The 22,927-nt window shown below is 46.3% G+C and overlaps 1 protein-coding gene across 1 annotated transcript in view; it reads right to left on the bottom strand.

Moving 5' to 3' along the window:
* Positions 1 to 22,927, bottom strand: part of TENM4 (teneurin transmembrane protein 4) — a 715,043-nt gene that overhangs the window by 143,072 nt on the left and 549,044 nt on the right. The window contains exon 13 of the mRNA XM_032852968.1: positions 1,657 to 1,758. Within this exon, the coding sequence (XP_032708859.1) occupies positions 1,657 to 1,758 (102 nt within the window). The remainder of the gene's footprint in view (positions 1 to 1,656; positions 1,759 to 22,927) is intronic.

Here is a 22,927-nt window from a genome sequence, read left to right as displayed (position 1 = left end):
CCAATCTCTCCTCCAGCACTCTCCTGACAGCATTCCATTTCGCTCCCTGCACCCCATCTGCAGCACCATGTACTATCTCTCCCACCCAGCAAAACTCAGTCCTTCCTGCCTTTCAGGCTCCACTCGAGCCCCACACACTACTGTCCCCATAAGAGAATAGCTCAGCTCAACCTGGCTCTTCACAGTATTATCTTCCCATTCTGCCTCGTAGCATAGAGTGTTTTGTAATCATCTGTATGAAGGACACTATATAAAAATAAATTATATTGCACTGTGCCATAAGTACCTGCCAGCCTTCCCGAGACACGATGAGGCTGTTTATACATGATTCTCAAGTTTAAGTGTGGATGGGATGAGACAGTGATTCTTGTTAGAGGGAATGACTCATCTCTTCTCGCTGCACCACCTTCCCCCGGCCCCCACCTGGCTTCTTTCCTTTCAGCGGTACTTGGCAGGTAATCGCTGTGGTTCCTCAGGGCTGCAGCTCTGCTGTCTCAGACCGAGTCTCTCCCACATTAGCAAGAATAAGCCGGAGCCCCAAGCAGCATCATGTCACGGTACTTGCTGGGCACTGAAAAACCATCTCTGCCTCCCTCTGATGAACGACTATTCAAGAGCCAGGTCTGGATTCCAATGTCACCCCATCCACGGAGCCTTTCCTGGTCCTTGTCACATCCAAGCTAAGACAGCCGCTGTCTGAATTGAACCCTGCTGTAGCATGTTTCACTTGCTAATGACGCTTTGTCATCGTCTACTTCTTTGTCTGTCTCCTGGACCAGACTGACAGCTCCTGGGCTGGGCCTTGCTCAGTGCTCTAGCCCCAGCCCCCAGCATGGGAACAAGCCCTAAAGGGCACTAAGCAGATGCTTCCTGAAGGACTGAAGAGATGGGACGACCAAAGAAAGGAGCCATTTCAGTTTCCCAAGAGGAGTGCCAAAGCCTCAGGTCTACAGAGCTCCTAATGGCCTTTGCCCTCGTACCTCTTTCAAGGACAGAAATGGAGGCCAAAAGCACAGGACACATCATGAGTAGCCTTTAGTCATCTCAGCAGTGGTCATCATTAGCACTGTCTGTGCCCAAATATGAGGCAACACTGGGGTCCTGTGTGGAGCAAAACAGTCTCCCCCAACCCTTCCCCTCGGTGGTCTCAGCAAAGATCCTGGCGAGAGTGGAGCAGTAATGCAGGCCCGGCCACAAGGCCAGAGAGAACACACTTGTGAAGTGACCAGCAAAGCCCGCTGGCACGTGTCAATTATACTTTAATAATCAAAGAAACAAAATGAAACAACCCTACCCCCCCTCCCATAAAAAGGCCGCCAAAGCCACTTGGCAAAGGCTGAGCTCCTCAAAAGGGAAATCAACTTTTTAAAAGGACCACCACTGCCACTTCCCCTGACCCCTCCACAGACTTGGGGTTTGCCGTGGCTGCCCCTGACCCTCCTCGGTCACGCCCTTGGGCACAATGGGACTGATGCAGTCACAGCTCCGCCATCAGACTCCCCACCCCCCTCAGGGCTTCTGAGGAATGGTTCTGGGGGGCCCTTCTCATGGGAGGCAGGAGGTGGCCCAGGGTCCTGCGTTTGCTCTGAGAAGTAGGACGTGAGCCACCCATGGGGCCAGGAGAGTAGGGATCGCACGCAGATGCACAGGTCTCACCTCTGCCACAGTCGGGGCCCAGGAAACCCAGGAAGCAGTGGCAGGTCCCAGAGATGCAGTCCCCGTTGCCATAGCAGTTGCTGGGACAGTTATCCACGGACTCTGGTGAGGAAGAGAGAAGGAGAGTTGAAAAGAGGCCTTGTTTACCTAACAGAAGGCCCGGGGATCCAACCTCAGGTTAGCCAGGGCCCACACACTGGGGCTCTTCTGGCCCCATCACTGAAAGGAACCGATAGAGTTAAAAATCAGTATGTTATTTTTATTCTTAGGGCATCTCAATTGACACTAAGAGATGTGTTCTGGAAAATGTCTGCCTGAACCAAGTTTTCATATATCAAATTTGTATCTACAAATGCATTAGAAATTCTGCAGCTAAAAACACTGGGGAAAACAGCATAAGCTGTTAGCAGTACTGATCTGTGGAGGCTAGGTTACAGGGGTGTCTTCTGGTCATCTTCGCACTCTCTGTGCTTTACGTTTTTCTCATAATGGGCCGATATTCCGTTTACTGGTTTTTTTACACAGAGCTACCGGGCATTTGCAGACCTGTCTCTTCCCATCTCAGATTTTTCACCTGTCAGTCAGATGCCCACTGTGACCCACCAGGGCTAACACAACAGCCTGGGGGCTGGCCTCCTTCTTCCTCCCTCACTCCCCACTTTGATTCCATCATCACCCGGCAGTCTGAACCATCTCTCGGAAACAGAGCTATCCTGTCATTCTCCTGCTTAAAAATCCTTCGATGGCTCCCCATGTATCAAGATGAAAAAAATCTAAGCTCTCTCAAAAGGCACGGGGGTTTTCTTCCATATTCCCTTTGCTGTACACGCATCCCCAGCGTATGTGGTCATGCCCGCCTTTTGTGGGATGGAATTTTCTCAGGTTCTTCCTACTTCTTTTTGCTATATTCTGTGTCACCTGACAAAGAAATACAGTGTTCATTTAAGAAAGATTTTAGCAAAAAACAGTAGTCGATGTTTCGTAGCTTCAGGTAGCAAACCTGTTACCTAGAAAATCTGTTTATTTGGAACAGCCTGTTTCTCAATAATGCTGGGTGTGGAATAAGGGAGGGAAGCCACTCTCTACTGGAGACTTCATTATGTCACATGTTTCTGCAAGGTATATCCCATTTCACTGTCACTGTATCTGCATATAATGTTATTCCTATTCTAAAAAAAGAAAAAGAAAGAAGAGGCTCAGAGAAAGACGAAGAGGCCTTCTGAGAACCACCAAGACACTGAGTCCTGGAAGCAGGATTTGAACCCAGGACTCCGGGCCTGGTCTTCTTCAATGATACTATGCTCTTTGGTCTTGTGGGGACTCACTCAACAGCAGAAGCCTGGGAAGGAACAGGTGACATACCCATGGCACAGTGAGGCTGGTCCTTAAGACAACAAAAGATCCCACCGTAAGGCAACAAATTCTAGGGCTTTTGGGGCATAAAGGGATCCAAGAAACCAGAGCCTTATGCTCTCATTTAATAATGAAGGAAACCGAGACCCAAGAAAGGGCAGTGACTCACCTAAGGTCTCAAGGAGAGTCAGAAATGAAAGCAGAGGAAGGGTTAGTCAGGCAGATAGAGTTAAGGATTCAACCTGTTGTCTTTGCTCACAACTACAAGCCGTGAAGCGAAGACTAAGGTTTCTGCTAAGTGAGATGTTAACTTATAAGACATAAGTCTTGCTCACAGGAAATCTGCAGCCTGACTGGGAGAATAAGAGGACAGCTGGCACCCAGGACACGGCACGGGACATGGAAGAAGTTGGGCCTGGAGGTAGAGAGCCCATTCTTCTAGTATCATGGTGGGGGCCCTAAAACAACTTCCTGCCCTTCTCTGCGCCTCACCTCCTTCATATATAAACGAAGGTGATGGCAGAGATGATCCCTAGGACTGCTTCCTGTTCTAAACTTTTATGAGTCTATAATTAAGAGAGCAACTGTGCAGAAAAGGTGTCCAGACAAGGAAGGGCACTGAGCCTTGAAAGCAACAAAGCAATGGCAGCTGATACAGGACAAAACCAGCAGAGAGGTTTCTCAGAGGTTGTGGCCTTGAGGGATGGCTTGCGTATGCATCGATAAGGGAAAAGATGGAGGGATGGTGAGAAATTCATAGTGTGCTGCATTTCCTGGAAGTCTTTTCCCAACTGTCTGCCATTCTTCACTTGGAAACTACTTAAAAAGAGTTCAAGAGTTCAAACGTGTGGTTCCTTTTGGGAATGGGTGGGAAATACCACTCACTCGATGTTATCCCTCTGCTAACAAGAGCTGCGCTTTATATGAACACAGAGTTAAGAACAAGAGGGTCCAATCCAGCATGTGCTCTCCTTGCAGTGCAAAGCAGTCCAGGTCCTGGCAGAGCGAAGCTCACAAGCCAGGGCCCTGAGCACCTCCCTTCTCCATTGGCTTTGCCCAGAAGAGTCCATGTTTCTACTGCCTTTAAGTTATAGTGTCTTTCCAGAAGATGACTTCTGAAGTTCCTTCTGAATATGCTTTTAAAAATAAGAATTTTCAGGGGCCCTTGGGTGGCTCAGTCAGTTAAGCATCCGACTCTTGATATCAGCTCAGGTCTTGGTCTCAGGGTCATGAGTTCAAGCCGTGCACTGGGCTCTGCACTGGGAGTGGAGCCTACTTAAAAAAAAAAAATAATAATAATAATAATAATAATTTGGAGTAAAGTTTAAGACAAGATTATCTTCCTTTAAGCCACTGGTTGGTGGTCCAACCGGGGAGGGTGAATTCCACCTTCAGCACTGGAGAAGGGCTACAGGGCAGAAGCAGGAGGTCGGGCTGCCAGGTCCTCTTCTGCTACTGCATGGCTGTGGGACATTGGCCGTGTCACTTGATCTTCCTGCACCTGTCTTTACATCTTTATACTTGCTCCTTCCTTGCTTCCCTGCATGGCAATGCCTAGTCCTTTCAAATCCAGCTCGAATGTCACCGCCTCTGAAAAGCCTTCTGGACTTCTAAAACAGGCTAAGTTACTCCCAGGACTTTGTCTCCCTCAGCCCTGTTAAAGCATCATGGAGTCTCCGCTGTTGCTCTCCCTGAGAGAATTCCACCAGATGACCTCAGAGATTCCCCCCAGATCTAAAACTCTCTGGTTCGGTCCTTCTCAATCCCGGGGTATAAAATCTGTCTCTTAATAAATTACATAGTTACCAGTTACATTTTTAACAGGATCAATTGCAGATAAGTGTTACACACTGTCTTGATTTTGATTTATGAAGTCTGCAAGAGACAAACCTGTTAATCATCTGCCAAAAAGCCTTCACAGTGAAACAGCGAGGGAAATACATTTTCTGTGACTCAGTATAGCGTTGTTTGCTAAATCTGACAGAAGAGAAGCCTGTTTGCTTCAAAACTTGCCCCAGGCTGTTGGTATCAGAGACGGCAGAAGTTTTAGGAGACATGGAATAATTTTAGGATAGCAATGAGAAAGTGGAAGGGAGACATTTAGAGAGTCTTTCTTTTGAACGAAATGTTCACGTCTATAGTTTTTCTTCCATTTGGAAGGCTTTCAAGTACTTGGGGCCCCTGTGGGACCACACAAATAATGAGTCTCCACTAACCAGATATCTATACTAAATGCTAGTGTGGAAGGAACACTCAGTGGGCTTGGGAGAAGTGTGAACTTTATTGCACAAATGTTATGTTTCCAATTAGTGTTCGGTGAATTCGTTTCCCTGCTCACATTCAGACTGCAGCTGCCTTCATTCAGCAGAAGGTGTACCTTTAGACTACTCAGACTTGCATTACAATTTCAGCCGCCCATGAATTACTAAATTTCATAATTGGGTGTGTGGTGTGCTAGAGGATAGGTGGGCGGAGGCTTTTCTCCTAGCCTTTGTTTTTCTCTTGCAATAGGGGGTCCTGCTAGCAGATTTAATTTTCAGGAACTTGTTTTTACTTCCATCACTATTGGAATGGCAGAGTTTAAATGTTTCCTTAGCTCATTCTCTGGGTATATGTTGTGAGGGGGCGTGTTCTCTGGATGTGGTACAAAATACTGTTCGACATACAAAGGGTTGTCTGCAGAAGTAAGGAAAGACAATGCTCCTTCCTAGAGGAGAGGTGGAAACCACAGATGCCTCAGTGAACCCATTATAGTGCCTGCTATAATGGTCTGCTTGCTACCCTTTCCCAGACACAAATCCCTAGCACTGCTGTGAAATAAGATGGTAAAAGATGGTCAAGCCAAGGTCAAGGTGAAAGAGGATCACAGTTGATAAATCCATTCTTCCAATCTGGGGTTGATGTCCAGGAAAGCCTGCCTTCATTTTCTACCCTTTGCTTTCCATGTTTGAAATCCCAAAGCCTCACTTTGTAGGAAACAATGAGAGGCTGCACCTGGAGGAGGACTATGAGGTAGACTCACTGCCCACTGAAGTCCTACTTCACAGGGCCAGTCACACCAGAAGAGGAAAGGAGGCTTTTGTCCTCCTCCACTAGCTCACCATGGTCATGGGAGCCAGCTGATGGATTCCAGCACAAAGACAGAAGGAATCAGCTGTGAGGGATGCCAGAGCTCACAAGCCATCTTCCATCTCTCTTCTCCTCTCATCTGGTACCTATCCCTCCCTCCCAGCACCTCCTCTCTCTTGTTCCACTGTTGATGTGTCCCAGCCAACAGAGCAACTCCTTCCACTGCTTCTCTTGTGGCTCCTTAAGTCTCAGTGTGGATGCTGACAACTCTTTAAGAGCAGTTGGCCAACGAGCCAAGGTCTACCTATTACGCAGCAGAGATCCACTCTCTGGTGCTGCCTTTCGGCTTCTCTCTAGGATAGATGCTAATGCTTCAGGCAACAGGAAGGAACTTGGGACCTTGGGACAGCCAGTCACATGACTGCATGTATGATCTTGATGACAGCTAGTGAAATGTATACTTTAGGTTACTTCTGTTACATCTTTGATCCTTAAAGGGGATTTGGCTTATTACTGCCAACAAGGAAAAGGGAGGAAGACAAACTAGATGGCATTACTGGGATTTAATTCTATAGCAACTCAAGGTGGAGAGAAGACTCTAACAGACATGCTCTCATTTCCACAAATGAAGGAAAGGTGTACCATATATTTTAACTTATTCTTCATAATAATTATGAGAACTAGCTGCCTTTGTCATCATTTTACACATTTATAGCTCTCAGGTGGAGATCGTGAGCTGAAGTCACTTTCTCAAGGTCACACAGAGATAAGAGCAAATCTGGTAGGTGAACCAAGTTCTATCTGATGCCAAAGAAGCCAAAGCTTGTGGTATTTGGCCCGAACCAGAGCATGAGCCCTGGAGCCAGGCTGCCTCCCATTAGCTGTGTGCCTTTTCGACAAGTCATCTCTACATATTGGTTTCCCCACCTGTGAAATGGCGTTAATAATAGCACCCACCTAAGACAGTTAATAGCGTAGCAGTGTGCATGGGAAGAGGTTTGCTCAGGCCTTGGCAGGATTGGTATTTTGGTTTTAAAGAAGGGTCATGCATGTCTTTCATTGGTGAACCAAAGCAACATACTAACTTGGTCTAATGAATGCCAACAAGGCAATGCCGGCTTTTGGCGGTGAACGCACACACATGTACATACAAAGCACAATGCGACTCCCCATGGTAAACCAGGAAGGCAAACAAGCAGCGTGCTGAATGCGAAGAAGCCAGGGTGTTTGGGTATATCCCCTCCTGGGGAAAAGCGCTATCAAAACAAATTAAACCTGTTGTCTCCCAGAAGCCCAAACACAGGCAGATTCATGCCAACATCTGAAAGAACTTTTCTCCCTGTGCACTGTAGATTGGCACTGGGAAGGTGCCAGGTGCTGGAAAGCTGTTCTGTGGCCTGTGAGGTGTCAGTCCCCGTAGGTGCCCAGCTCTTCATGCAGATGATGGGATTCAAAGGCCTCCAGTTTGCAACAGTCTAGGTCAACGCAATGACAAAAATTTGACAAAGCCCCTGACAGCCTGGGCGTAAAGCCAGTTCTGCCCTGGTATTTGAACGGGGAGATATGCTTTCAATCATACCCAGAAGTTTACCAACCACTATGAAGAGCCGCTCTAAGGAGGGGGGTCTAGGAAAAATGAGGATTCCCTTCATTATATTAAGTTTTGGTTATTTGTTAATTCTTTCTTTGGGGGCGCACAGAATTTCACTAATAAGACCATGAGCTCCTTGAAGACAAGCATCAAGTCTGGTTCTCCAGAGTCTGGCGTGTGCTACACACAGAGCAAGTACTCAGTAAATATTCACTGTGTTGAGAAACTGAGCGGGAATACCAGGGGAGGAAATGGAGGAAAGAGGGCATGAGACATGGCACAACAGTCAGACTCCTGAGAACGCCTGGTGGCCAACAAAGCTATTGTTTCCTTGCCCTATGGTTTCAGACATGCAATGCCTAGAATAAAGGGGGTGAGAGGAAGCATGACTCTGCATTGTTCTCTCAGACCATATTTGGCTTAGTAGTTCACATCTGGGAGCCACATGTAAGAGGCAGATAAGACGAACTTGAGCGTGTTCACTGAAGAGCAATGAAGAGAAGGATAAGAGAATTCGAACACATTTCAAACAAAGAAATTCTGGGTGGCTCAGTCAGTTAAGCGTGTGACTCAGTTTTGGCTCAGGTCATGATCTCAGGGTCATGAAATCCGGCCCTGTGTCAGGCTCTGTACTGGGTGCTGGGTGTGGAGCCTGCTAAAGATTCTCTTCCTGTTCCTCAGCCCCTTCCCTGCACCACGCCCCCACCCCCACCCCTGGCTCTCACTCTCTCTTTCTCTCTCTCATGAAAGAAAGAAAGAAAGAAAGAAAGAAAGAAAGAAAGAAAGAAAGAATTCCTGAAGGAATTGGGAATTTAGCTTACTCAGGGGGTACTGACCTCTCTTTAAAAGTATCTGAAGGGCTCTTACATAAGATAAGGACTGGACTTTTGTTTTATGGTCCTGAATTATGTTGATTAGGTCCAATGAGTACTGACTACAGTCCCTGGGAAATGGACTTAATCTGAAAGAAGAAAGAATTTTGTAGGAGAGCAGGATACCATTTACTTCGCAGGATCACATTCTGTTGGTGTAAATGGATCTGCCCACACACTATAAACTTCTTGAGGGCAGGAAATGTGTCATTTGTTTCTGCATCTTTAGTAGCCAGTGCCATCCTCAGCTCACAGGAGGTCTTACATGGAAGTCGGTTGGCTGAATGACAAAATGAATGGACCAGGTGACCTATAAGATCAGACAATTTCAGTCACGGGCTGCATTCAAGTTGATGACTGGCAGAGAAACTGCAGGGGCATTTGAGATAAGCTTCTAAACCTGAAATCTTTGATTCGATGAGGCACATGTGAGGGAATATGCCTGGACCATAGTGAGAAGCTTGGATTTTCATCCCACTCCTGCCACCAGCTCCTTAGATGATGCTGGCCAGGCCCCTTCCTCTTTTAGAGTTTTTCTTTTCATCCATGAAATTAAATCCATTGAGCAAATGTTTTTACTTAGCATGCACTCTGAGGCCCAGGAAGTGTCCCTATGAAGTGGATGGCATAGATGTTCTCTCAGATCTAGCATCTTATGATCTAATGGAGCAACCCAAACTGTCCGTCATTAGAATAACATACAAGCAAATGAAAAAGTGGAGAGGATCCTCGTGTTTAGAGTTTGAGAGGGGAAAAAGGAAGTTCACTCATTTCAGGGCTGACTTTAACTTCTCATACTTCCCTTCTGTGCCTTTGGACAGCTAGCATCATGCCATCATTATCCTGTGATAGGGACCGCAAGGCCGAGTCTTTAGGATAGGGCCAGAGAGCATGCATTCCCAGGCTGCCTCTAGCTAAGACCCCTTCCTCTGTTCCGGGGGTTGTTGGCAGCAGCTCTCACAGGTGTCAGAGCCCCACCTGTGGGCTCTGGTTCTGCCACCTCGTCTGGAGAAAGCTGCATGTGCAGTCCCCTACCATGTCCCATGAGCACAGGCCAGAGGGGCCCAGAGACACGCCGTGGCAATGAGGCTGACAAATTCTGTGCTGATCAAGAAGAGAAGAGCCTTCAAAGAAGTACATGTTCATGTGTTTGGAGACACTTTTCCTTTCCTTACAGATCTATCCATCCTTCCATCCTCCACCAACAGCTCTTTCTCTGCCCACAGGTCTAAGCACCCAGCATGGTGGGGGTGGGGGTGGCGAGTGCCCAGACACTGCCACCTCCTCCCTGGCCACAGTTGATGGGCCTGGCGGGGGAGCGCCTGACGTAGACAGACTCAGGACACAGGCAGACTTGGCACTCTATGGTAGGGCCTGGTGCACAGAGGACTGGGGTCAATCAGAGACCCACTCATTTGAACTAAAAAGCACCCCAGAAATGTGGTATCTGAAGTCTCAGTCAACTCATCTAGGAAATGAGAAAACCGTTTGCCTTACACAATTGTCACAAAAGTGAAAGAAAACCACTACATACGTAGGAGTCTGTGTATACGTCTATACGTGCACGTGTGTGTGTGTGTAGACAGGCCCCTGATACACAGAAGGTGCTCAGGAAATGTTGCTTTACTCCTGTCCCTAGTATAGCTTCAGTGATAAACCTTTAGCCTCTGTCAGTCACCTGAAGGGCTTGTTAGAACAGGGACTGCTAGGCTGCACCTCTAGAGTTTGTCATGTCATGGGCCTGGGGCAGGGTCCCAGGGGTTGCTGAGACCCTGAGTACCACGGTGAGAACCAGTGGTCTGGAAGAGAGGCTGAGACTTGACACACAAGCCAGAGGGGACAGGGAGATCTAAACTATGCAAGAATGCTGTAACTTGTGGACTACTTCCAAAGAGGAGGGCCTGGTCCTCCAGGAGCTAGTGTTTGAATAGCTCTTAAAGAATAGGCAGCCTTTTGAAATGCAAAGCAGTTCTGGGCAAGATGGGGGTCGAGCCAGAGCCAGATTCAAAATAATCATCCTTGCTGCTCCCACGCAGTGACCTGCTGATCATCATGCCAACTTGATGTCAAGTCTGTCTTTAGAACAAATTATTCAAGAAATCAGGTTTTTAAACGCTCTACTCGGCTGCTGGCTAGAGACTCCCGTCTAACGAACATCACTTTGTGCTGAATTATTCTGTGATGACAGACAATGGAGGAACAGAAACATGCTCGGGGGGCGGGGGATGCTGCTAATTATTCTCCAGTCATTTATCCAGGTTTGTCACCAAGCTCGATACCGCTCACAAACTACGCAGGAAGTCAGGTCGGCACAGTCTGGTCAGAAAAGGCCCAGAACTCTGTAAAGATGACCTGGAGACCCGCAGGTTAAGACCACCCACGGCGCCAGGACTTCAACTGGAAGATGGAAATGTCGGGGCCGGGTTCCCTTTGGCCTGGACCGCCATGTTGGCATTCTGAGGGCACTTCTACGTTTAGCCTTGTCCCTTTCTGTCTGCCCTATGCCTGTAGTCCTGGGCTGTCATTCTGGAACTGAGTGGCTTCAGGCCACAGATAAGGCCACCGTTCCTTGGCATCCAGAGTAGATGCCCCAAACTGCAGGCCTATGGACACTTTTGTCTGTACAGTGCTCAAAAAATTTGAGTCAGTTGCCGGAATTCCTTTAAAAAAAAAAAAAAAAGGAGAGCTCACTAAAAAATCTTAATGGTGGCTTTTCCTAAAAAAATGGGAAGATCCAGCATGGCAACAATCTCTTCTCATTTAGGAGAGGCCCAGACGCTGTGGTCATCTGCTCAGTCCCTAAGACATCTGAATATATGACCCTGGCCTGGAGCAGTGGTTCTAAATGTCATTTATTTGGGTACAAGCTGTACACCATTGCCATAGGCATGTACTATCTGTCTGATTAGTCACTTAGCATTTTGGGATCATTTATTATCTTGACTTTATTTAGAACAGAAATTTGAAATAATAGTTTGATATACCTAGTTACATTTTTTCCAGCATACTAAAAGAAAGACATCATTTCTGAAAGAGAGTCTGCCTGTGTATAATGTAAAATGATCTCAAGAAATCTACTGTAGGAAACGTTAGAGAGGAGAAAGCCCAAATTTCTGAACCAGGAGTTTAAGACTCCAACTTCTCTTTCCACAATAACTTCTTTGCCACGAGGGTCCTCCTCATGGCCTCTTTGTGCAGCTGCCAAGTTGCTCCCACCTCTTTCAGAACCTGCCCTCCCTTTCCAGCCAACGCTGAAGACGGAACCTGTGAAGCATGCCCCCCCGCCACCCCAGTACACACATCCAGTGCCTACCAACCATCAAGCCTCCTGGGATTCTTTCTAGCAAGACAGGTCTCACTCTCCCTCATCTGAATCCTGATGGCAATTTCCCTCTCTCTTTCACTTATCACCTACCGCTTTCTACCCTGCAGTCTAGTTATTTATGAGTATAGTTCTTTTCCCCTAGTGAACTACAAATTCTTTGAGAGGAAGGAATCCATTTCCAATTTCTCATCTTGTCCATGTCTCCCAAGTGACTGGCCCACTGCTTTGTCTGCAGGACTCCCTCAATACTTGTTAAATATCAAATGACAAAGGGCGACCTGCGGTTGAATGAGTGTCCTTTGTTGTGTGAAGCCTCAGATCCGAAGGCTGGGTTCCTTCTGTGGGGGCCTGGGCTGCTGGCTTCCTTGCTGATTTCCTTTTTTTGTTTGTTTTTATTTTCTTTTTCTCCAAATTTCATTTCTATACATTTTTTCCGGACCTGCAGCTTCATTTTCATTTCTCTTCCTCTGGGCCTGCTGCATTCAGCTAGACACTATATCGGGCTCTCTTGTCCCCAAACAGCACTAACCATGTGCTTGGGGAACCCGTGGTAATATGACTTTGCAGACCCCCGGCTCTTCTAGCAAGAGCTGTCAGGATGGCTTCCGTGAATTATAGACCTGCATTACTTCTTTCAGGATATAACACGATAAAATGATTAACAAGATGTATAAATTCTCTGACTCCAGTAAATTTCTCTTTACAATAACTATAATGTGTGTCGGTCAGTCAAACAATGATTTGAACAGTATTTCTTTCTTATTTATCTAGTGGGTAACACTCAACATAATAACCTGGGTCTCTGTCTTTGGGCCAGAGGCCAAGTTGGACTTTCGCTGGACAGCAAATCCTATTAGAGATCATGGTAATGCAATTATATGCTCAGGTTAAATATTTTATACCTGCTCTAGCCATCTAGACAGATCGCTCCCTCAGCCTCTAGGCAGGAGCTGCTCAAATGGCAAAGGCAAAAAAAAAAAACCAAAAAAAAAAAAAAAAACCCACAAAAACCAAAAAACTACATATCTTATAAGGAATTGAGAAATAGTTGCTGTTGTGAAAACTTTATGGAAACTTCCAGCCACCTCTGACTCTCTGGCAGCAGCAGGAATCTAAGCCACCAATATACTAGGTTATAAGCAAATGTCAGCCCCTGCCTAGGCCAGACCTAGAAGGGAAGTGTCCCTAGTTCACTGACCCTGACATGTTGGCCTATCCATGTGCCAGGACCATCTGCTCTCTGCCCAGCTAGAGGTTTGCAGGCACACTGTGTTCTCAGCTGTCCACATGCTCGAATGATAAGAGCCCACGGGGTTCCCAGAGCACTAGAGCACAGCCCCTGTGGCTGGCCAGCCTTCTTCCTAGGACCCTGGTTCCTTCCTCTGGTTCCCTGGGCTGGAGTGTGAGCACCAACCCAGGCATGGACAGCTGGGCTCTGCCTCTCCATGCTTCGTATCTAACCTCTCTGGACCCTGGCATAATTCCTGCATAATCTGACCTCCTTGGCTGGAACTGCCTGACCTGGGACTGACCGTGGGCCATGCCATCAGACAGAATGGGGTCTGACTTCCAACTATGACTCTCACTAGTTGTGCAACCCAGGGCAAATCACTTACGGTCTCTGATTTCTGGTTCCTCACTGACCCATCTCATAGTGCAGATGGGGGTTCATTGGGATAATGCACGTGAATGACTTTGTGGACCTTGCGGGAATTTTCTCATCGGTGGTAGGCTGAACGGAACCAAGTCAAAGCAAACCAAATCAAGCAAACCCATTTGAGACAGGCCACATCAGAGGCTGTGTGATATAAGAGAAAGAGCACACACTTTAGAGCAAGACCCTGGGCATTCTCCTCCTACACTGCCACCTCCTGTGTGACCTTAAGCAAGTCCCTTCACCTCTCTATGACTCAGTCTCCTTGACTGTAAAATGGGGGTGATTATCCAGTGCCTGACACATGGTGGTGTCCTAGTATTAGCCAGTGAGTGACTATGGCTAGGGGGCTGTGGACCCTGCTCAGCACGCCAGTGTTTCCTGGCTGTGCCCTGGCTCATTTCTCCTGTATCAAGGGCTCCTGGTACACCGTGCATACGGGTATGTGCACTGGACGACAGGACGTGAGGAAGCCAGGCTCTTGGCTTAGGAAAGCAGCAACTCATGCTCCAGCAGCATCTCCATCCAACACTACCTTCCATTACTATGACACAACTGAGTCCGTGGAGGACATTAGGTTTCCTCCAGCCTTGGGACTCGGAGCAGCACACTGGGACATGCTCACGTGTAAGAGCTCAGGGTGCCAAATCCCCTGTGCCTTTTGGCTTAGACCCCCAGTGCATGGGGGTATAAACATCACTCTCTTTCTGTGAACGATGAGTTATAAGCGTCTGGCTTCTGCTAGATGCCCTGGGGATATTTCCTGCGAGCCCCTTCATACTGGCTAAGCCTGGGCCTCTGCCCTCTGCTACAGCTCACCCTGAGAACCCTGGCTGTACCCACAACAAGGGAGGGGGGCGCTGTTCTGCTGACGGGTCTTGATCCCTTGCTAGAGCCCAGTATGGGCCCAGTGGTGGAAGGCAGAGCAGGCACATGTGCACACACAAACACACACACACGTGTCGCTGGAGCGGCCCCCACTCAGTGTTACATTCAGGTGAGGGGGGCTAATGCTGGGCTTGCTGGGTCTTGAGGCTTCTGAAGGGTGTAGCAGAAAGGAGGAAAAGCATGACCAACCTTCCCAGGGAACAGACTCCCCCTGCTAGGCCTTCTGCCTCCTCTGGGGGCTAGAGTAAAAGACCCGAGGTTCCCGAGCACCACACCTGTAGAGAGAGCATCTCTGCCTACGTCAGCCCCGGTAGCAATCCAGCCTGCCTCCCTTCACTGGCCACTCCTGGCAGCCCGCCGCATTCCGGAGGCTGCAGGCCCACCTTCTCTGCAACTCACTTGGGTCTCAGGTGGCTGCTGCTCTGGGCATCTGAGGATTTGGAAGGTTTCGGGAGAGTGGCTTTAATTCACAACGGCTGACTGGAACCCCTCCTCCCCCCCAGGCCCCAGGGAAATCCCAACCTTCACATTCAACTGCTAGGACGGTAAATTAAGAGAAAGACTCTGGGCCACAGAGCACTTACAAACATCCTCTGAACGTCAAGGATGTTCTAGAATACTTGACCTCTCACTCTTCCTTTCTAAGCTTCTTAGAGTTGAAGCACAGGTACAAGTTTTTAACAACAAAGGAGTAAATTCAGACATTCAATAAGGTAATAACAACGACAGTAATGGCCCTCAGCACCGTCCTTTACTGGCCCTGCATGTGCTAGGCCCTGGGACAAGCTGACAAATCTACATCATCTCACTGAACACTCACCAGCAGTCAGTGTCAGGTGTCACTATCCCTGGTTTACAAAGGAGGAAACGGGGACTCAGAGAAGGGAACAGGCTTGCTCACGATTACAGAGGCAAGAACTGCTAGGTTTTCTGCACAGCTTATTAGTTGAAACTAGTTATCTCTAGGCCTGCCACCCCCAGGGCAATTAACACTCAGAAGGCCAAAGGGCCTAAGCCCCTCTGAATCCCCACCTCCCCGCCCCCACTCTCAGTTCATGGTCAGGCCAAGAGCAAGCCGTTGGTGAACAGTTGAGATATGACGAAGGTGCAGCAGTCTGATATGGGTGACAAAAAGGTGGGTCATGAGACTGTAAGTGTCTGTAGTGAATCCATATGGAAAGGCCTGAGGGGAAACAACCCCTTAGGGTCCCCCAGGAACGCACTGCTGCTCAGCACTGGGGGCTGGGCAGGCAGGAGCAGGCAGAAAAGGGCTGTTGGGGGTATTTAGAAAGAGGAACACGGTCAAAGGCAGGTGTTCTCAGAATCAGGTGAAGTAGCAGGTGGGAACCTACGATGAGCAGTGGAACCGAGGCTGTGAAGGGCAGTCTGCGGGCGGCTGTCAGTAACGAGGGGCAAGAGAGACTTCCCCAGTTTGAACTAGAGACCCCAAGTGCTGTCACTGCAAACAGCCCTCCTTTCTAAACAAGCTTTTGAGACTGGTAGCAACCAGGCTGGCTAGAACCACAGGTTTAGGTGGAGTACTCTGTCTGCCCCCACCAACCCCCTCCCCCCCACCAAGAAAACATTTTCTTTCAGACCCTCAGCCAGTCAACAGGCTTCTGCTTTGAGATTCAGACTCCAAGTACAAACTAAAGATCATGGGAGAGTCTGCGGCGGGTCAGGTGGAATGCAGGTGCGTTGCATGATCTCATTTAACCCTTCTGCAGCTCATTACCGTCCTCAAGGTCTCACAGCTGGAGAGAAGCGGATCTGAGAAGAGCCTGAAGATCTGAATGGGCTCTTCTCATTCTCTGTCAGGTCAACACGGTCCTACACTTCCAGTAGCTTCTCATCCTGGACTTTAGTTTCCTGGCTCCTCCCTTCCTTTCTTCTGAACCAAATCCTCCCTGCCTTCTTGGCCCACCCTGAGCTACAGTGACCCTACCTCTTTGCTGGCCTTCTCAAAATCCCCTTGACGGTTCATAGTACCTGACACAGTGACCCCCGCCCTCGTGCTATCAGTGCCAATTCTTGAGCTGTGAGAAGCTCTTCGAGGGCAAGGACCCCATACAGGACTGCCTCTTTCTCTCCCAGGGAGCAGTGTAGTGCTCTGCTTTAAAAAAAAAAAAAAAAAAAAAAAAAAAAGTACAACCAATCTATAAGTTTTTAATTGATCTGCTTTTTTAGCAAGGTAAACACAGAGTTGGGCATCAAAAGGTAAAACCCAAATTTGGACAACTGTGTAATCAATCTGTGAAAGCAACCAACAGGAAAGCAGAATTTGGACTAACAACAATGTTAATATCTATCGTGTGCTCAGCAGGGAGAGTGCTCTGCATACGTTCCCTCCTTTCTCCCTCCTAACAAAGTCTGGGCCAATTATCACTCCCAGGGCCTCATTTGCTTTCTTGGCTAGGGTTGCCCGAGGCCGCACAGCTGACAAGAGGAGGTGCAGGAACTTGAACCCAGGTACTCAGGCTCCAAAACTTCTCCTCCCAACCATAACACCGTATGGAGGGGGTGAGGGAACCATCTATAACTTTCAGTTACCGTGGGAGCCTCACCTTGGGTCACTCTGGACAAGGAAGGTGCAGAAAGAACAGATTCTCTTACTGGGGTGAAATAAGTGCACACTTCCTTGGGTAAAATGCTGGAGATGGAACTTAACTCACAAAGGAGTCTTCCCAATGGACTGGGCTAAGTGAAGGGATGTGGAAGGAACCAGGGGGTCTCACTGAAGTTCCTACTTCCAATGCACACTTTTCAACTCTTTCCTCCTTGACTTCTCTAACATTAACTTTTTTTTTTTTCTAATTCAAAGTATTGTATGTACATAGTTTAAAAAGTCAAACAATACTATAAAGCCTATGATGAAAATAGCTGTCCTCTGCCCTAATGGCATGCACACTGGCCTGCCACACCCCAGAAAACTAGTCTCAGCTCTTTTGGCTATTTCGTCTAGAATTTACTTATTTCTAAATAATGTACTTAAGCAGCTGTTGTTTTGCTTACATTTGGTGTTATCTATTAACTACGGTTAGCTACTCCTACCTGGTGTGATCTAATGGAAAAGCATCATTTTCTGTTTCTATTTCCTATGTTTTAATAAAAAACTTTTATTAATAAATAACTCTACCCCTCCGATCCAACAGAATTAAAATCCCTCTGAAACAGAATTTTCCACATTGTCAAATATATCAGGTAATCTGTCTGGCTCACGGTTTTTCTTTTTGCCTGGGGCTCTCCTGAGCCCCCTGCCCTGCTGTGGTCTGGTCTGTTTGTTTTCTCGGCCTGCTACACACCCATCATTCCGGGCCTTCTCTTCACCTCTCTCACTTACTGAACCCCTTGTTTCCTGTACCTGTACCATCCTGAGGAATGGTCTATTTCATGGCTATGATGGAGTGCATTTTCCAGGAGCTTCCTGAGAAAAGGTGAATGGGAGTTTTTATGGCTATAATCATCTTTACTCTTACTCTTACACTTGATGGATAATTTGTTTGTGTGAGATGGGGCCAGGAGACCAAAGGGTCTAATTGTGGCTGCTTACCTCTCACAGAGACTTGAACCCTTCCACGTTTCAGCTCCGTGGCCTCCCGTTGTCCTCTGCTGCACCTGGTCCCCCATTTCTGAGGTTTTCTTGGGGGTCTGCTCTCACTGACATCTTAATCAGCAGAGGCTCAGTATTTAGCTTTCTCTATGCTGCTAACTCAACCCACTTTCTGTTTCCCAAAAGTCTGCTGACATCTCTTGATGTCTTTTGTGTCTTATTCTGTCCTTGTGGGTTTGTTCCTTGTTTTAAATCACAGTTCTCATTAGTGTGGGACCCCAGGAGGGAGATAATATAACCTTCAACCACAGGTTCCTGTCAATAGCATTCAAGATGATTTTCCAGTCCTTCCTTCTAGAAGTTCTCTCTTCCCTCAGATTAAAAAGAAAGAAAGAAAGAAAGAAAGAAAGAAAGAAAGAAAGAAAGAAAGAAAGAGGCACTTTCTAGCATCTCTGCTACAGTAGCCAGTCCTCCTCATGCTCCTTCTCTTGCTCCTTCTCTATGCACGGGATGCTAGTGGTCCCTGGGGAACAGTCTTAAATCCTTCTACCTGCTCCCCACATGCCACTCCTCACTCTCCCTGTCCAGTTGCCCAGGTCTCAGCTTAGATGTCACCCATTCCCTGCCCCAGTCAAGTTAGCTCCCTTGTTAAGTGCTCCCCCAAACTCCTCCCCTTTCCTTCATAACTCAGCCTAGTCACCTTGCCCATCAAGGTCCCCCTCCCGGCAGTCTGAAAGATCCACGAGGGCACAGCCCTGAGACACATGTCCTCAGCTGTCACCACAGCCCAGTACAGGACATGGCACAGAGACGGTGCAGAAGAGACGCAGACTGGATGAACGTAGGCTTGCAAGGATGAATGAATAACCGGGTCAGAATTGGACTGGAACCCAGGCTTGCCCATACACTTGCTGGGTGATCTTGGACTAGGAAAAGAGCTTTTCAGAAAAGACCCCTAACTCCTGAACCTCAGCTGCTGCTTCCATGAAATAGGGACAATAATCCCAATACCATCGTAAAATGCAAAAAACTCTATGTCAGTGTGCTCAGTAGGCTAAAAGACCCATACAACAAAAGGGATTTAAACTCTGGTACAAAGAAAATTCTTGTCCGTTTTGGGTATGGGGGATGCAGGAAACAGAATGGCAGGCTCATGTTTCAAAGCTCACAATTCTTTAAAATAGGCTTGCTTTCTGAAAGGAAAAAAAATCCCACTAAGCCGCCTCTGCTTTCCCCTAACACTAGGCTTTCAGGATGGAAGGACCACCTGGGATCTTGCCTTTCCCCTCAGGCGAAGCTGACTTAGAAAGCACCGTGTGCTTTCATGGTTAATGGTTTTAACTTAATGCATTCTTTACAAAGCAAAACCAAAAAACAGTGGAAATATTTACATGCACCTAGGTGTCACGGAGAGCTGAAGAAATACACGTGTCCCATAGCACCTGCCACACTTGCCATGGACTTTGGTTCAACTCAGATCCTTTCTTGGCCTCTAGATTTGCTCCCTTTATCACTGGTGCCAAATGTAGAGAGTAGGAATGTACAAAAACCCCCAGCTCTCAGAGGTTATAAGGCTGACAAGTCCCTTTCACAGCCCCTATCATTAGTGCTCTGAGGACTACATTAGGTTCCCCTGGGAAGAGCACAGACTCCAACAGGGGCCTGACAGACAACCCTGACTGACGTCCTGTAAACATCCCTTAGGTCTGCAGGAAGGACTCATGGAAACAACACAGTTTCGGAGTTGAGAGCCTTGAGTTCCAGTTCCAGTTCTGCCTCAGACTATCAGGTCAAATGACACTGTTATTAATAGATGGCTTGTGCTGGAAACATCACTTTCGTGTCCTTTGGGGGCTGAAAATGACAAGCATTTCCCCACATTTCATACACTTCAGGGTGATAATTTTTAATGGCTAATAGTCATCAAGTGAGTATTCCATAATTTGCTTATTCTTCTTATTGTTAGACACGAATTGGTTCTAATTTTTCACAATTGTAAGAAATGCTGAGATAAGCAAGTAGCTTTTCCTAAGTATCAGCTTACTTCTTTAAGAAAGACTCTCGGACATTGAAAATATGGACATTTTTATGATTTAATATAAAATGTCAACTTGTTTGCCCAAAGGGCTGCACTGATTTACAATGCAACTAGTAATACATATGGCTCTAATTTCACTGCAGCCCATTCAGTGTTGGGTTTTAACTTGGGAGAGGGGGTTAATTTATAGGTGAAAAAAAAAAATGCCCAATTATTTTAATTTGCACTTCTTAGATTACTAATGAGGTTAAACATATTTCATGTATGTTTACAGCAAACTATATATTTTTGGAAACTTTTCTATATGGGAGCTTTAGCCATCTATCTATGAGATCATAATTTTTTTCCACAGCATAATGTACTTAAACATAATATAGATATTAACCCTTCCTTGGTCTCTCATATTTATTTCAAGTATTTTCTCAGTCTACTATTTTCCTTCTTATTTTGACAAGACTTAGAAGACATATGGAAGTTTTATAATTTAATGTAAACATTTGCCAGCCTTTTTTTTCCCCTTCATGATTCCTTCAGTGAATCGTTGGGTTTTACCCTCTTCTGGTTTGGCTTTCAAATGTTTACCTCTTTAGTCCATCTGGAATTTATTGGGGCATGTGGTATGAAGTGAAGTCTGAATCAGAGGGTGAAAACTCAAATTTTCCCCGGGGCCAATGCAGGTAAGCTAAAGAAGCAAAGCAGGTCAGGTGTGAGAAAACCGGAAAAGGTATAGACTGTGGTGAATTACAGACTTTTTGAGAGGGCAGGGACTTGTTCCCGCAGGAATTTTGGTCTCCGATTTTTAAAGGTAAGCCATAAACCTATGGCTTTATGGGAAACCATCCAATTTTTTTTTTTTTTTTTTTTTTTTTTTTACATATTAGGCCAACACTGAAGGCTCAAAACGCCTTCCCTGTGTCTTTCAGCCACATCTGTCCCTCTGAATGCCACTTTGCCACCTCTGCTTTAAGCTCTGCTTTTCCAAGTTATTCTAACATTTATCGACTAAGCCTTTCTGTCTCCATTAAATTGCAATTCCTCCTTTTTTTCAAATATTAAAGTTTTTCATGCACCTTGTAATATTTCTAGGCAGTTTTAATTCCTTAATCTGTTTGACTCCTATTCTCTTTTAGATTTATGGTATGTTAGTATCTTTAAAGATGAGTGTCCTTTCATTATTCTTTTGGAATTTCTTCCCTACTTTCATCTGTTTATTATTCCAGATGAAGCCTTAAACCATTCAGTCACGTCTCCTATATCCCCTTTAGGGTTCGGTTTGACACTCTGTTAAACCTAGAAACTGACACATTTAGAGTGTTTCACCTTCTCATCTAGGAACATGCTATATTTCCTAATTATTCCTGTCCTGTTTTATGGCTCGCAATAAAATTTCACAGTTTTTGTCAAACAGGTCACATAGAGTTCTTATTAAGTGATATTTTAATTTTTATTGATTTTTTTTTTGACTGAGACATTTTTTATTATATTTCATACCTGGTGATTCCAAGTATATGGGAAATCTATTGACTTTTGAAAAAGCTATCTTGTATCCCAGTTGCAAGTTCTGAATTCTTATTAAGGAATATAGTTTTTCAATTAATATTTCTGGATTCTCTAGGAATAAAAACATATCTTTCACAAATAATGATAGCTTTGTCTCAATCTCTTATTCCTGTTTTCTGGCTTATGTTGGCCAGAGCTTCTAGAACACTGCTAATGGCTATTCCCTTCCTTATTCTTTATTAGTGATTTTAAAGGAAGCTTATTTTATTTAAAGATTTTATTTGTTTGACAGAGATTACAAGTAGGCAGAGAGGCAGGGGGTGGGTGGGAGGGTGGGTGGAGCAGGCTCCCTGCTGAGCAGAGAGCACTATGCAGGGCTCCATCCCAGGACTCTGGGATCAGGACCTGAGCAGAAAGCAGAGGCTTTAACCCACTGAGCCACACAGGCACCCCAGGAAGCTTATTTTATATTTACCCAGGAAGCCCTGGATTTTGACTAGATGTCAATGTTCTTTGTTATGCTATGTATTTTTGTCTTTCATTTTCACGACTGTTAGGACCTAGCGTCCTCCCTAAAGGTGTTTTTATTACTTATTGAGCACAAAAGACACACAGTGCAGAGTGCTTCAGAAAGTGTTGGAAACTTGAAAAGTAATTGTGAATCAGATGGACCTGGGTTTGAATCTCAGCTCTGCTTCTGTGTGACCTTGAATGCAATCCCCTGCCTCACCCAGAAGATGGGGAGAACAGCTCTGGCAGTACAAGCTGGTTATGAGAATTAAAATGAGTTCACGTCAATAAACTGCTCAGGGTAGACCATGGCACCTGAAGTGGCTCAACAGATTTCACCTTCCTCTCCTCTCATTGAAAAAGAGATGAGGCTGTTAGGAACCATTTCCCAAATGAAAGGTTTCCACGGAAGAGCTTGCGTGAATAAGCTTGAGAAAAATGCAAACTGTATCTGTGAAAAATACCACCCGAGTCTTCCTGCCTTAGTGCCCCGGGCTTTGTCTTGCTTGTCTGAGATACACAGTCCATCCCTTGCTCTCCTGCATGAGTTCTTTGGCTTATGACACGAACGAAAATAAAATTTTAAAAAATCAGGCTGGCGTGTAATATGAACCAGGAATGAAACAAACTGTGCGTCTATTAGCCCCAAACATGAGAGCTGCTCAGATAAAGGCATGAACTAGCAGCTACTCAAACGAAAACCAGATGTTCAGAGGTTTCTGGCTTGCGATTTTTTTTATAACCCTTCATATAACACTCATACTCCTGTCATTTCAACAGAAGGTCCTCTGCTCTGTTTAAGCAGCAAGAAACCAGCCCAAACCTCAGCTAGATTTGTAATCTTTTTAAACCTGGGCTGCACTGTAGAGATAAAGGAGTTCTCTCCCCGAGAACAGACCCTTGGGTACGAACTCTTTGGCC

Source organism: Lontra canadensis, unplaced genomic scaffold (assembly GCF_010015895.1).
Source record: "Lontra canadensis isolate GAN:19392208 unplaced genomic scaffold, GSC_riverotter_1.0 scaffold7, whole genome shotgun sequence".
Taxonomy (NCBI): Eukaryota; Metazoa; Chordata; class Mammalia; order Carnivora; family Mustelidae; genus Lontra; species Lontra canadensis.
The sequence above is the reverse complement of the archived record's forward strand: the minus strand, read 5'-3'. Positions and strand labels throughout refer to the sequence as shown.